This window comes from Suncus etruscus, chromosome 19 (assembly GCF_024139225.1).
Source record: "Suncus etruscus isolate mSunEtr1 chromosome 19, mSunEtr1.pri.cur, whole genome shotgun sequence".
Classification (NCBI taxonomy): domain Eukaryota; kingdom Metazoa; phylum Chordata; class Mammalia; order Eulipotyphla; family Soricidae; genus Suncus; species Suncus etruscus.
The window spans coordinates 31,242,079-31,254,574 of record NC_064866.1 but is presented as its reverse complement, the minus strand read 5'-3'; the positions used below and the strand labels follow the sequence as shown (position 1 = coordinate 31,254,574).

Below are 12,496 nucleotides of genomic sequence, written 5' to 3'. Positions count from 1 at the left end.
TATAGCAATTATGGTGCTTGTCTTGCATGTTGCCAAACTGGGTTCAGTCATGGATATCCCATATGTTTCTCCCGAACACCAGGAACAACAGGAATGATTTCTTTTTTTTTTTTTTTTTTTTTTGGTTTTTTTTTTTTTTTTTTGGTTTTTGGGCCACACCCGGTGACGCTCAGGGGTTACTCCTGGCTATGCGCTCAGAAGTCGCTCCTGGCTTGGGGGACCATATGGGACGCCGGGGGATCGAACCGCGGTCCGTCTCCTAGGCTAGCGCAGGTAAGGCAGGCACCTTACCTCGAGCGCCACCGCCCGGCCCCAGGAATGATTTCTTAATGTAGAACAGGAGAAACCCTTGAATACCACCCAGTGTGGCCCAGAAACTTCAATAAAGTCAGCAGTCGAGGTTTTTTTTTTAATTTAAATTTTTATTTGGGGGCGATTACCTGTGGCGCTAAGGGTTACTCCTGGCTCTACGCTCAGGAATCACTCCTGGTGGCCTCAGTGTACCATATGGGGTACCAGGAATTGAACCTGGGTCAGCTGCGTGCAAGGCAAGCATTCTACCTGCTGTGTTATCACTCTGTCTCAAGCCTTGATTTTTTTTTTTTTGTTTTTTTTTTGTTTTTTTTTTTTTGTTTTTGGTTTTTGGGCCACACCCAGCGGTGCTCAGGGGTGACTCCTGGCTGTCTGCTCAGAAATAGCTCCTGGCAGGCACGGGGGACCATATGGGACACCGGGATTCGAACCAACCACCTTGGTCCTGGATCGGCTGCTTGCAAGGCAAACATCCCTGTGCTATCTCTCCGGGCCCTCAAGCCTTGATTTTTTTTTGTTTGTTTGTTTTTTTGGGCCACACCTGGCATTACTCAGGGGTTACTCCTGGTTGTCTGCTCAGAAATAGCTCCTGGCAGGCACGGGGGACCATGTGGGACACCGGGATTCGAACCAATCACCTTTGGTCCTGGATCGGATGCTTGGCCGCTGTGCTATCTCTCCGGACCCAAGCCTTGATTTTTTTTTTTTCAAGCCTTGATTTTTAATGTGTATCACAATGTGAATTTTTCTAATATCTATTCCTATATATAGAAAAACAGGCTGGAGGGCACAAGGGGAAGGTGCTTATCTTGCATGCAGCCAGCCTAAATTTAATCCCCAGCATCCCATATGGTTTTCTGAGCCTGCCAGGCATGATTCCTGTGTGCAGAGCCTGGGATATATAATCCCTGGTTTCTGTTGGATTTGGCCTAGTAACAAAAGGGAAAAAGAGAAATTTATTAAGTATTTTTTGCCAAGCATGATTCAAGGCACTGGTAATATTGCAGAAAGTAGGAGTAACCCCTGAGCGTCACCGGGTATGACCAAGAAAGAAAGAAAGAAAGAAAGAAAGAAAGAAAGAAAGAAAGAAAGAAAGAAAGAAAGAAAGAAAGAAAGAAAAGAAAAAAGAAAGAAAGAAGAAAGAAAAAGAAAGAAAGAAAGAAAAAGAAAGAAAAGAAAGAAAGAAAGAAGAAAGAAGAAAGAAAGAAAAGAAAGAAAAGGGAGGGAGGAAGAGAGGAAGAGGGAGGGAGGGAGGGAGGGAGGGAGGGAGGAGGGAGGGAGGGAGGGAGGGAGGGAGGGAGGGAGGGAGGAAGGGAAGGAGGGAAGGAAGGGAGGAAGGGAGGAGGAGGGAGAGGGAGGGGAGGGGGGGGGAGGGAGAGGGGGGAGGGAGAGGGAGAGGGAGATCAGAGCTAGTAGAGAGAGAGAGAGAGAGAGAGAAAGAGGAGAGAGGGAGAGAGAAAAGGGTGGAAGGAAGGGAAGGGAAGGAAGAGTGCTGTAGGCCTCTGTGTCTCAGCAATTCTAGTGGGACAGAGTCCTTCACGTAGGAGAACAAGTAACATGAGCGGTCGAATATGAAATATGAAATGATACCACACACAGTGTATGTGGGGTCAACACACTTCCGGCAGGAGTGCGACAAATTTAATCTTCAGTCAAGGGAGTATATAAAATGTAAAGAATCATCATGAAAGGAATGCCAACAATTGTTTCTTTCAAAGTACAGGAACTATCAATGTACATTGTTTGATTTTAAAACAAATACACATAGCTTTAGGTGGTTTATAACCTTAGAATAGAATAGTTTTCAGTTAGGAGTCAGAGGTAAAAAGGAAGGCTGATTTCTTACATATCAAAGTAGATCCTGGCCCTACGTGTCATTACTGATATAAATTAAGGGATAGCAGGAATCCTGGTTTTCTTCCTAATAACAAATATCGTTAACCTGAGGGAAAAATTTTCTAGCTAGGGGCTAAGAACCACTTCCTATGATCCGGTAATAGAAAGAGATAAAACTTATGAAAGTGGTACAGAATTATGCCTAGTAAAATAGCCTAATTCTACACTAGCCAAACCTGTTTGTTAGCAGGTATTCAAAGTGACAGGGAAAGTTCCTGAGGCAAAGTCATTCTGCTGTGGTGCTTTTCAAAGGCAAAGAGAGAAGACCATTGTCTTGAACATGCTATGTTTTGACTTGGCTTTTGGAAGTAAATAGGCTGACAGAAAGAGAGGTAGATGTCTGGACTTTGAGTTGCAAATATACTTAGCCAGCAGGGAACTTTTAGCAGCTTTCTTTAGTACTGAAATTTCTTTTGACTGCAGGATAACTGTAGTTTTGCAAGGGAGAAAAAGAGAAATATAATGTCACAGCCATGTCAAAAATATAGCCAGTAATCCATGCAGGGGTTATGATTGACTTCTCCAACGGGCCTTTTGGCTGATATATTTCTTGGGGGGAAATTAGGCACAGCACCAGGAAAGCCAATGGACACATCTGGAGTGTGCTTCCCTTGATAATTGGAGACATCCATGTTACTTGCAGTGACAAAGAGTGAGGGAGAGAGGAAGGAAGGAAGGAAGGTTGGTTCTGTGGCTGCTATTAAAAGGAAGGAAGATAACTTCTCTGTGTAGGTGACAAATTAGATGCATTTTTTCCTAGCATTGACCAGTTTCTTCCATAATCACTGGAATAGAAGGTAAAATAAACGGGGAAAAAAAAGTTTGGCCAGTCATTTCAAAGACAAAGATGAATTATAAGAATTTAAGGAAGGTCAGCTTTAGGCAACATAGCCTTCACACACCAACTGTTAGGAAAAAGAATCAAATAGAGACATTATAAATGAAATAACTACCTCCAAATGAAAGATCTCACAGGGCCCGGAGAGATAGCACAGCAGCATTTGCCTTGCAAGCAGCTGATCCAGGACCAAAGGTGGTTGGTTCGAATCCTGATGTCCTATTATGGTCCCCCATGCCTGCCAGGAGCTATTTCTGAGCAGACAGCCAGGAGTCACCCCTGAGCATCGCTGGGTGTGGGTGTGGCCCAAAAACCAAAAAAAAAAAAAAAAAAGAAAGAAAGAAAGATCTCACAGGACTGAAAAAGAATAGAATGAATTAGCTGGGCCTGCGAGGTGGCACTAGAGGTAAGGTGTCTGCCTTGCAAGCACTGGCCAAGGAAGGACTGCTGTTCGATCCTCCTATCCTCCGGTGTCCCATATGGTCCCCCCAAGCCAGGGCAATTTCTGAGTGCTTAGCCAGGAGTAACCCCTGAGCATCAAATGGGTGTGGCCCGAAAAAAAAAAAAAAGAATGAATTGGCATGATAACCAGGAGTCTTACATTGTTATAATACAAAAGGACAAAGCTTTTGAAAAGTGAGGGAAAAGTTAAAGGATCTAGAGTAGGATCAGGAGTAGCATCTGACTTTTTGTGAGAAAAGAAGGAAATAAAGAAGAAAAAAATAGTTAAATAAGGCATTCCATGAAAATTACCATAAACTTTCCTGGGTTTTATATGCTTTTGTTTTTGTAGGGATCAAAATTAATAGCTTTACATAGGCAAGGCAAGGGCTCTGAACTACATCTACAAAATGTAACACATTTTTATATTTAAAAATGCCTTTCTTTGAGCTGCCAACTTGGGTTTAGTTCCTGGCACTTACGTAGATAGTCCCCCGAGCACCCCCTGGTGTGGCCCCAAGACCCAAATTTCACCCTTCATGCATTCCATACATCCTGGAGGGGGAGGATATTGTGTGAAGGGAAGTAGTCAGAAACAGAGGAACATAGAGATAGAATGATTTCTCTCATGTGGGATATAAAGATACATCATAAGGGAGCAGCAACATGCTGTGAAACAGCGGGAGTGGTCTGTAGAACAACCTGAGAACTAAGCTTAAACTGGGAAGTAAATACTCTGTTGTGGCAGTGCATGCATGCAACCCTATCATGAGTAGCATTTGGAAAGCGTGTGCTTTCAGATAGTAGTTAAATTTAAAATGAAGTTTAATTTTTTGATTTAGAAAAATAAAAGGACATTTGATTTCTGACTATGATGGATGTAGAGAAACCACATCTAGATAAATGTCCAGAACTTCTAGATTATCAGAAAGTGGGAAAAGATGCATCGTCCAATAAAAACCACAACATAATAACTGAATCTTAAAATCCATCATATAAGAATAAAGATGCTTAAACTGCTAAGGAAAGCTTGAAAAAACAATGTGGAGGCTTTAATAGTGCTAAAGCATAATACAAAGTTAGTAATTAGAACTTTTAATTTAGGCCAAAATGGACAAATCAATGCAATATTATGGTATACAACTTATACAAAATAGTTCAGGAAATTAATTAGTAAATTACTTTAATTTTATAAGGTATTGGTTTGGTACTGGTTTTTAAGTTATTCATATTACAATTTAGATAGGCAGTGCCCGAGAGGTAGCATGGAGGTAGAGCATTTGCCTTGCATGCAGAAGGTCTGAGGTTCGAATTCCGGCATCCCATATGGTCCCCAGAGCATGCCAGGAGCGATTTCTGCACATAGAGCCAGGAGTAACCCCTGAGTGCTGCCGGGTGTGACCCAAAAACCCAAAAAAACAATAGGCATTAAAAATGTGTGTGGAAAAATATCTCTGAAGTATCAAGAGATATTACATTGGATAAGGTGCTTGCCTAACTTGGAGTGCCTCACCCAGGAGTGACTTAAAGAGCACCCTTCAAGTGTCTCTAATTACTTCATAGTTTATATGTTGTAAATGTTTGATAAATACTTTCTTTTCTAAGGTGCAAGAATTATTTATTCATGACTATGGAGAGATTTTTACTGTCCAATTACCTTGTATTGAAGAAAGGAAAACGTTTTTTGAAGATCTAATTCTAAAGCAAGCTGCTAAGCCTCCTGTATCAAAAAAGAAAGCAGGTTAGTTCCTATATCAATGTCATCAATTGTGATAATATGGGGGGAATGAAATATCAACTGATACTTATAGCATTATCTTCTATATGTTAATAAGTTCAAATCCTTGCTCTTGAGATTAATAGCTCTAATGCTTAGAATTATCTCATTAAAAAGAGACAAAAATACTTAAAGCTGGGTCTGGAGCAATTGTGCATTGGTAGGGCATTTGCCTGATTTGACCCCCAGTACCCCCTCTGGTTCCCCAAGCCTGCCAGGAGCAATTTCTGAATGCAGAACCAGGAATAACCCCTGTGCCACCACCAGGTGTGCCCCCCTCCAAAAAAAGAAACATCCAAAGATCTTGAAATGGAGTAGAGGTAATGACTTAGAATTTAGTATTTCAGGGGCCAGAGAGATAGCATGGAGGCAAGGCATCTGCCTTGCATGCAGAAAGACGGCGGATCGAATCCCAGCATCCGATAGGGTCCCGAGCCTGCCAGGAGCAATTTCTGAGCATAGAGCCAGGAGTAACCCCTGAGCGCCGCCGGGTGTGGCCCAAAAACAAAAAGAATTTAGTATTTCCAATGATGAGTTGCCAACTATTGCTTTAGGGACTTTAGCACTTTAGTATCCTAAATTCTGATACTTGACAGATGTAAGGATGACCGCTGAGGGCCCAGAGAGATAGCACAGTGGCGTTTGCCTTGCAAGCAGCCAATCCAGGACCAAAGGTGGTTGGTTCGAATCCCGGTGTCCCATATGGTCCCCCGTGCCTGCCAGGAGCAACTTCTGAGCGCATAGCCAGGAGTAACCCCTGAGCGTTACCGGGTGTGGCCCAAAAAAAAAAAAAAAAGGATGACCGCTGAAAGCCTGACCACTCGATATATATGCATTTGTCACCCTTGGGTATAATAACTGAAACCTTTGTGTTCACATGAAGTTTTGCAGGCCTTGGAGGTTCTCCCAGTGGCACCACCACAGGAGCCAAGACCATTGACAGCTGAAGAAGTGAAACGGCTAGAGGAACAAGAAGAAGATACCTTTAGAGAACTGAGGATTTTCTTAAGAAATGTTACACACAGGCTTGCTATTGACAAGCGATTCCGAGTATTTACTAAACCTGTTGATCCAGATGAGGTATATTTCACCTTTTGAATGCTTTTGGTGCTGTAATTCTTGAAAATCAAAGAATATTTGGACAGTCTTTGTAGTATATACTTTGAGCTTGTTTTACTATGTGGAGATGTACTGAGTAGTATTCTGTTAAGCACATAAATACTCTAAAAGCTGTTTAACAAAAGCCATTTTCCTGCAGAAAGTAGATGATTTGCCCAACCCAAACAAAATATTCAAGGAGGAATTTGGGAGAATTAATATTATTAATGCACTGGATACTATTATGACATAGTGAACTGGAGGCAGGAATTTGTCATTGGACAATAATTTGTCGTTGGAAATCTGCTTTTAAAAATAGGAAAAATGTAGAAAGTTCTTCAAGTAGAGTCAAAGGTTAAATAATCTTTGTCTCTTATATCATTAATCTCATTTCTCTTGCCCAGCAATGAACTTTACTCATTTTTTTTATGTTCAGAATTAATTTAGTAACTTGGTCATTTGCTTGAATTTTAGGTTCCTGATTATGTCACTGTAATAAAACAACCAATGGACCTTTCCTCTGTAATCAGTAAAATTGATCTCCACAAGTATCTGACGGTAAAAGACTATTTGAGTGATATTGACCTGATCTGTAGTAATGCTTTAGAATACAATCCAGATAAAGATCCTGGAGGTGAGCATTAGTGGAATGTTTTCAGGGAGGAGGGAATGATGGGTGCTGCTAACAATTTGATTTTATGCTTGTTAGTATATTTACATTTATAATACCATTTAATCATCACAGCAACTTTACCCACATTTTTACAATGTCAGATTAGGAAACTTACTCAAGGGGGCAGAGAGATAATACAGTGGGTAAGAGTGACCCCTGAGCACCACTAATAATAGACCAAAACCAAGAAAAAAAAAATTTTTTTTTTTTTGGTTTTGGTTTTTGGGCCACACCCGGTGACGCTCAAGGGTTACTCCTGGCTATGCGCTCAGAAATCGCCCCTGGCTTGGGGGGACCATATGGGACGCCGGGGGATCGAACCGCGGTCCGTCCTACCCTAGCGCTGGCAAGCAGACATCTTACCTCTAGCGCCACCTTCCCGGCCCCTGAAAAAAATTTTTATTCAAGAATGTAGCAGAGGCAGAAATGAAATTTGATCACCTTAACATTTCAAAAACGTTGGCACCAAGAAGGTGGCTAGAGCACGTGTGAGAGATTCCTGGGCTTGATCCCAAGCACCACGTTGTTCTCCCCAGCACTGCTAGGAATAGTAGAACCTGAACAATACAAGGTGTAATCCCAAACAAAATCTTATTTGTTAGCAGTTGCATGATACATTCTCTGGTTTTTTGTTTTTGTTTTTGGGTCACACTGGTGATGCTCAAGAATTACTCGTGGCTATGGGCTCAGAAATTGCTCCTGGCTTGGGGAACCATATGTGACGCTGGGGATTGAGCCAGGGATTGAACTGAGGTTCATCCTGGGTCAGCCACGTGCAAGGCAAATACCCTACCTGTGTGCTATCACTCTGGCCCCATTCTTTGAAGAAGGAATATTGTATAACAGCTTTATCTTATGTCCTCTGTACACCAATCCTCTCAATCCTCTTAGAGAAAAAAAAAATAACACCAGGGCTGGAACAATGATATAGCAGGTATGACACTGCCTTGCATGTGACCAGCCCAGGTTTGATCCTCAGCATCCTATATGGTCCCCCAGCCCACCAGGAGTAATTTCTCTTTTTTTTTTTTTTTGTTTGTTTTTGGGCCACACCGGCAATGCTCAAGGGTTACTCCTGACTGTCTGCTCAGAAATAGTTCCTGGCAGGCACGGGGGACCATATGGGACACCAGGATTCGAACCAACCACCTTTGGTTCTGGATCAGCTGCTTGCAAGGCAAACACCGCTGTGCTATCTCTCCGGGCCCACCAGGAGTAATTTCTGAATGCAGAGCCAGGAGTAAAGCCTAGGCATCACTGGGTGTGGCCCCAAAACAAAATTAACACTGTAGTAAAGTAGGTTTGAAAAGATTTTCTGGGGGCCAGGAAGGTGGCACTAGAGGTAAGGCGTCTGCCTTGCAAGCACTAGCGTAAAACAGACCACGGTTCAATCCCCCGGCGTCCCATATGGTCCCCCAAGCCAGGGGTGATTTCTGAGCACATAGCCAGGAGTAACCCCTGACCGTCAAACGGGTGTGGCCCAAAAACCAAAAAAGGGAGGGAGGGGAGAGATAGCACGGAGGTAAGGCATTTGCCTTTCATGCAGAAGGTCATTGGTTCTCTCGGCGCCCCATATGGTCCCCCGAGCTTGCTGGGAGCGATTTCTGAGCATGGAGCCAGGAATAACCCTGAGCATTGCTGGGTGTGACCCAAAAACCAAAAAAAAAAAAGAAAAAGATTTTCTGGGGGTGATTCCCAGCATACCTTGGGAGGAAAAAAAATGAAAAGGTTTTCTTAGGTAAGCAATTATTTCTTTTAAACTACTTTTTTTAATATAGTTTTTATTTTAATCATAGTGGCTTACATATCATTGACAATAATATTTTAGGATTTTTTTTTTAAATACAGTCTTTTTATACTACTTTTTTGTTTGTTTTGTTTTGGTTTTTGGGGGCCGCACTTGGTGACACTCAGGGCTTACTTCTGGCTATGTGCTCAGAAATCGCCCCTGGCTCAGGGGACCATATGGGACTCCTGGAATTGAATATAGGTCTGTCCTGGGTCAGCCGCGTGCAAGGCAAATGCCCAGCCACTGTGCTATCGCTCTGACCCTAAGCCACTTTATTTTTTAAATGGGTGCTGGAGCAATAATAGTACAGTGGGTAGGCAATTGTCTTGTCTACAGCGAAACCAGTTTCAAACCACAACATTTTATTTCTTGATTCCTCAAGTCGTGACTCCTGACCAAGAACCAGAAGTATGCCCTGAGCACAGTTTGGTGTGTCAAATAAATGAATAGGGGCTGGAGAAATAGTATGGTGGTAGGGCATTTGCCTTGCATACAGCCTATCCAGGACAGATGGTGGTTCGAATTCCAGCATCCCATATGGTTCCCCAGGCCTGCCAAGAGTAACCCCTGAGTGACGCTGGATATGACCCAAAAACCAAATAAATAAATAGATCATAAAACTCTCTGATATTTTTGAAAACCAAATGCCCCTTTACTTTTTCTAGAAGCAAATACTAATATATTTGGAAATATTTCCCTTTCCAGACATTTTCCGTGCATATCTACCCTTATGCACATCTGTTATTTAATAAAGTTAGTGACTTTTTTAAAAGGTACTTTTTTTTTTTTTTGGTTTTTGGGCCACACCCGGCGGTGCTCAGGGGTTACTCCTGGCTGTCTGCTCAGAAACAGCTCCTGGCAGGCACGGGGGACCCTATGGGACACCGGGATTCGAACCAACCACCTTTGGCCCTGGATCGGCTGCTTGCAAGGCAAATGCCACTGTGCTATCTCTCCGGGCCCTAAAAGGTACTTTTTTATATTTATAAATGCATTGTCAACCCTCAGTGGGCAATATGGTTAATGCAAATACACTTTTTTTTTATATGGAACGCTTCTCGAATTTGTGTGTCATCCTTGCGCAGGGACCATGCTAATCGTCTCTGTATCGTTCCAATTTTAGTATATGTGCTGCTGAAGCAAGCATTGCAAATACACTTTATGTTGTATTTAGTATAAATATCCAGTGTATTTACTTTCTGTTTTAAATTGTATTAGGATTTATAAATAAGATTGAGTTTCTGGGGCCCGAGCAATAGCACAGCAGTAAGGCATTTGCCTTGCATGTGGCCAATACAGGAACCCAGTTCGAATTCCGACATCCTGTATGATTCCCCAAGCCTGCCAGCAGTGGCTTCTGATCGCACAGCCAGGAGTAACCTCTGAGCACCGCTGGGTGTGACTCAGCAGCAAAAAAAAAAAAAAAAAAAAAAGATTGAGTTTCTTGAATCATTTGAGAAAGCTCTGATCTTCCTCTTTTTTTGGGGGGGGGGGGGGGAATGGTGTGGTCACACCGGGCAGCGCTCAGGAGTTGCTCCTGGCAGGTTCGGAGGACTAGATGGGATGCCAGTATTCAAACCATCGTCCTTTTGCATGCAAGGCAAATGCCTTACCTCCATGTATCACTCTGGCCCCTGTTCTTCCCTTTTTAGACTCTATCAACTGTTCCTTGGGTTTTCCACTATAATTTTGTTCAGTGTTTCAGATTTTTTTCTATCGTCCCCCGACCCTATCAGGTAGCCGCCTAGTTTGGCAGCATTTCTCCCTGTTTACACTATTTCTACCTGTGCCCCCTTGGAATATCCTGGAGGCATCCCATGAGAACTTGGGGTTTAGTGTTTTGGAGGTAAGAAGTGGGAAGCAGCTACCAAGTTGAGTATACCCTAGAAAAAAAAATGAAATGAAAAATAAAAAGCCATTTATCCTTGAGACAGCTTTGTTTTGTTTTGTTTGTTGGCCACACCCAGCAACACTCAGAAGTCACTCCTGGCAAGCTCGGGGACTATAGGGGATGTCAGGGATCAAACCTTGGTCTGTTCCAGTTGGCAGTGTTCAAGGCAAACGTCCTACTGCTGTGCTATCACTCAAGCCCAAAACTTTTTTTTAAAAATAGCGATAATGCCATGTTGCTACTCCTCCCTCCACATACACACACCATTATGACAAAGAAAAATTTACGAATCTTGGCTCAACATTTTTTATTTTTACTAAATTATTAAAAGGAATTTTTAAAATTATGTTCTTTCTCAGATCGTCTGATCAGACATAGAGCTTGTGCTTTAAGAGATACTGCCTATGCAATAATTAAAGAAGAACTGGATGAAGACTTTGAGCGACTTTGTGAAGAAATTCAGGAATCTAGAAAGAAGAGAGGTGTGAAAATGATTTGGCATCACAAAATCGCACTCGATGCATATAATGTATTGATCTTTTTAATTCTTTATGTAATTAAAAATATGCAAAAGCGATTTAACATCTCGTAAATTCTTTAATAGGTTGTAGCTCCTCCAAATATGCCCCTTCTTACTACCACGTGATGCCAAAACAGAGTTCTGTTCCTGGTGATAAAAGAGCATCCGCAGAGCAGAATGAAAAGCTAACAACATCCAGTACTCCTGTGGCTTGCAGCACTCCTGGTAAATGTGCTTGAATACTTTTTAATTACTAAATTGGAACATTTGTTCTCTTAGTGACATGTATTTTTTTTCCTTCAGCTTCCTTTATTTTTATTATTATGTTATTGGTTGTGTTTCTGTGGTGCCAGTGGCAACGGCAGCCAGGTTGAGGGCCTAGTCACTGTGTAATGATCAAAAGGAGCTGGGGGCCTAACTGCAGATCTCACTTAGGGAAAATGGATTCTACGTTTATACTTATAGTCCTAGTTCATCTAATTTTTGGTTAACTTGATTTGAAACTGATTTGTTTCCTGTTTCTCCTTATTCAGTGTAATTCCACAGGGTACCAAACCAAAGCCTATGGGTTTTCTCAGTGCTTCTTTCTTAAAAGTGTTTTTGTTGGGGGCCAGAGATACAGCATAATGGTAGGACGTTTGTCTTGTATGCAGCCAACCCAGGACGGATCCTGGTTCAATTCCAGCATCTCATATGGTCCTCTGACCCTGCCAGGAGTAACCCCTGAGCGCCGTTGGGTGTGACCCAAAACAACAAAAAGAGTTTTTGTTTGTTTTTGGAGGTTTTTTTTTTTAATTAAACACCATGTTTTGCATAGTTACTCAATACATTTGTTTTTGCAATTCCATATTTTAACACCAGTCCCACCACCAGTGTAAAATTCCCTCCATCGGCACTGGAGAGATAGCATGGAGGTAAAGCATTTGCCTTGCATGCAGAAGGATGGTGCTTTGAATCCCGGCACCCCATATGGTCCCCCGTGCCTGCTAGGAGCAATTTCTGAGCATGGAGCCAGGAGGAATTCCTGAGTGCTGCCAGGTGTGACCCAGAAACCAAACCAAAAAAAAAAAAATTTCCCCTCCATCATTGTCTCCAGATTTTCACCCACCCCAGACCAAACCTCTTGGCTGGCTCAAAGTAATTTTCATTGTATTGCTTGTTTACAACTAAATGGTAATGGAATTATTGGAAAATTTGTGAAAATGAGTATATCTCACAGTGGGATTATTAGTCATTGTCTGAAGATTTACTAAGCTATTGT

General features: G+C 42.2%; 1 protein-coding gene and 1 non-coding gene across 2 annotated transcripts in view; one reads left to right on the top strand and one right to left on the bottom strand.

Moving 5' to 3' along the window:
• ATAD2 (ATPase family AAA domain containing 2) overlaps positions 1–12,496 on the top strand; it is a 74,463-nt gene that overhangs the window by 55,315 nt on the left and 6,652 nt on the right. The window contains exons 21-25 of the mRNA XM_049765617.1: positions 5,093–5,228; positions 6,148–6,344; positions 6,837–6,996; positions 11,075–11,197; positions 11,320–11,460. Of these exons, the coding sequence (XP_049621574.1) occupies positions 5,093–5,228; positions 6,148–6,344; positions 6,837–6,996; positions 11,075–11,197; positions 11,320–11,460 (757 nt within the window). The remainder of the gene's footprint in view (positions 1–5,092; positions 5,229–6,147; positions 6,345–6,836; positions 6,997–11,074; positions 11,198–11,319; positions 11,461–12,496) is intronic.
• LOC125997688 (U6 spliceosomal RNA) lies at positions 9,865–9,967 on the bottom strand. The gene has a single exon (XR_007491725.1). It is a non-coding gene; the product is annotated as a U6 spliceosomal RNA (small nuclear RNA).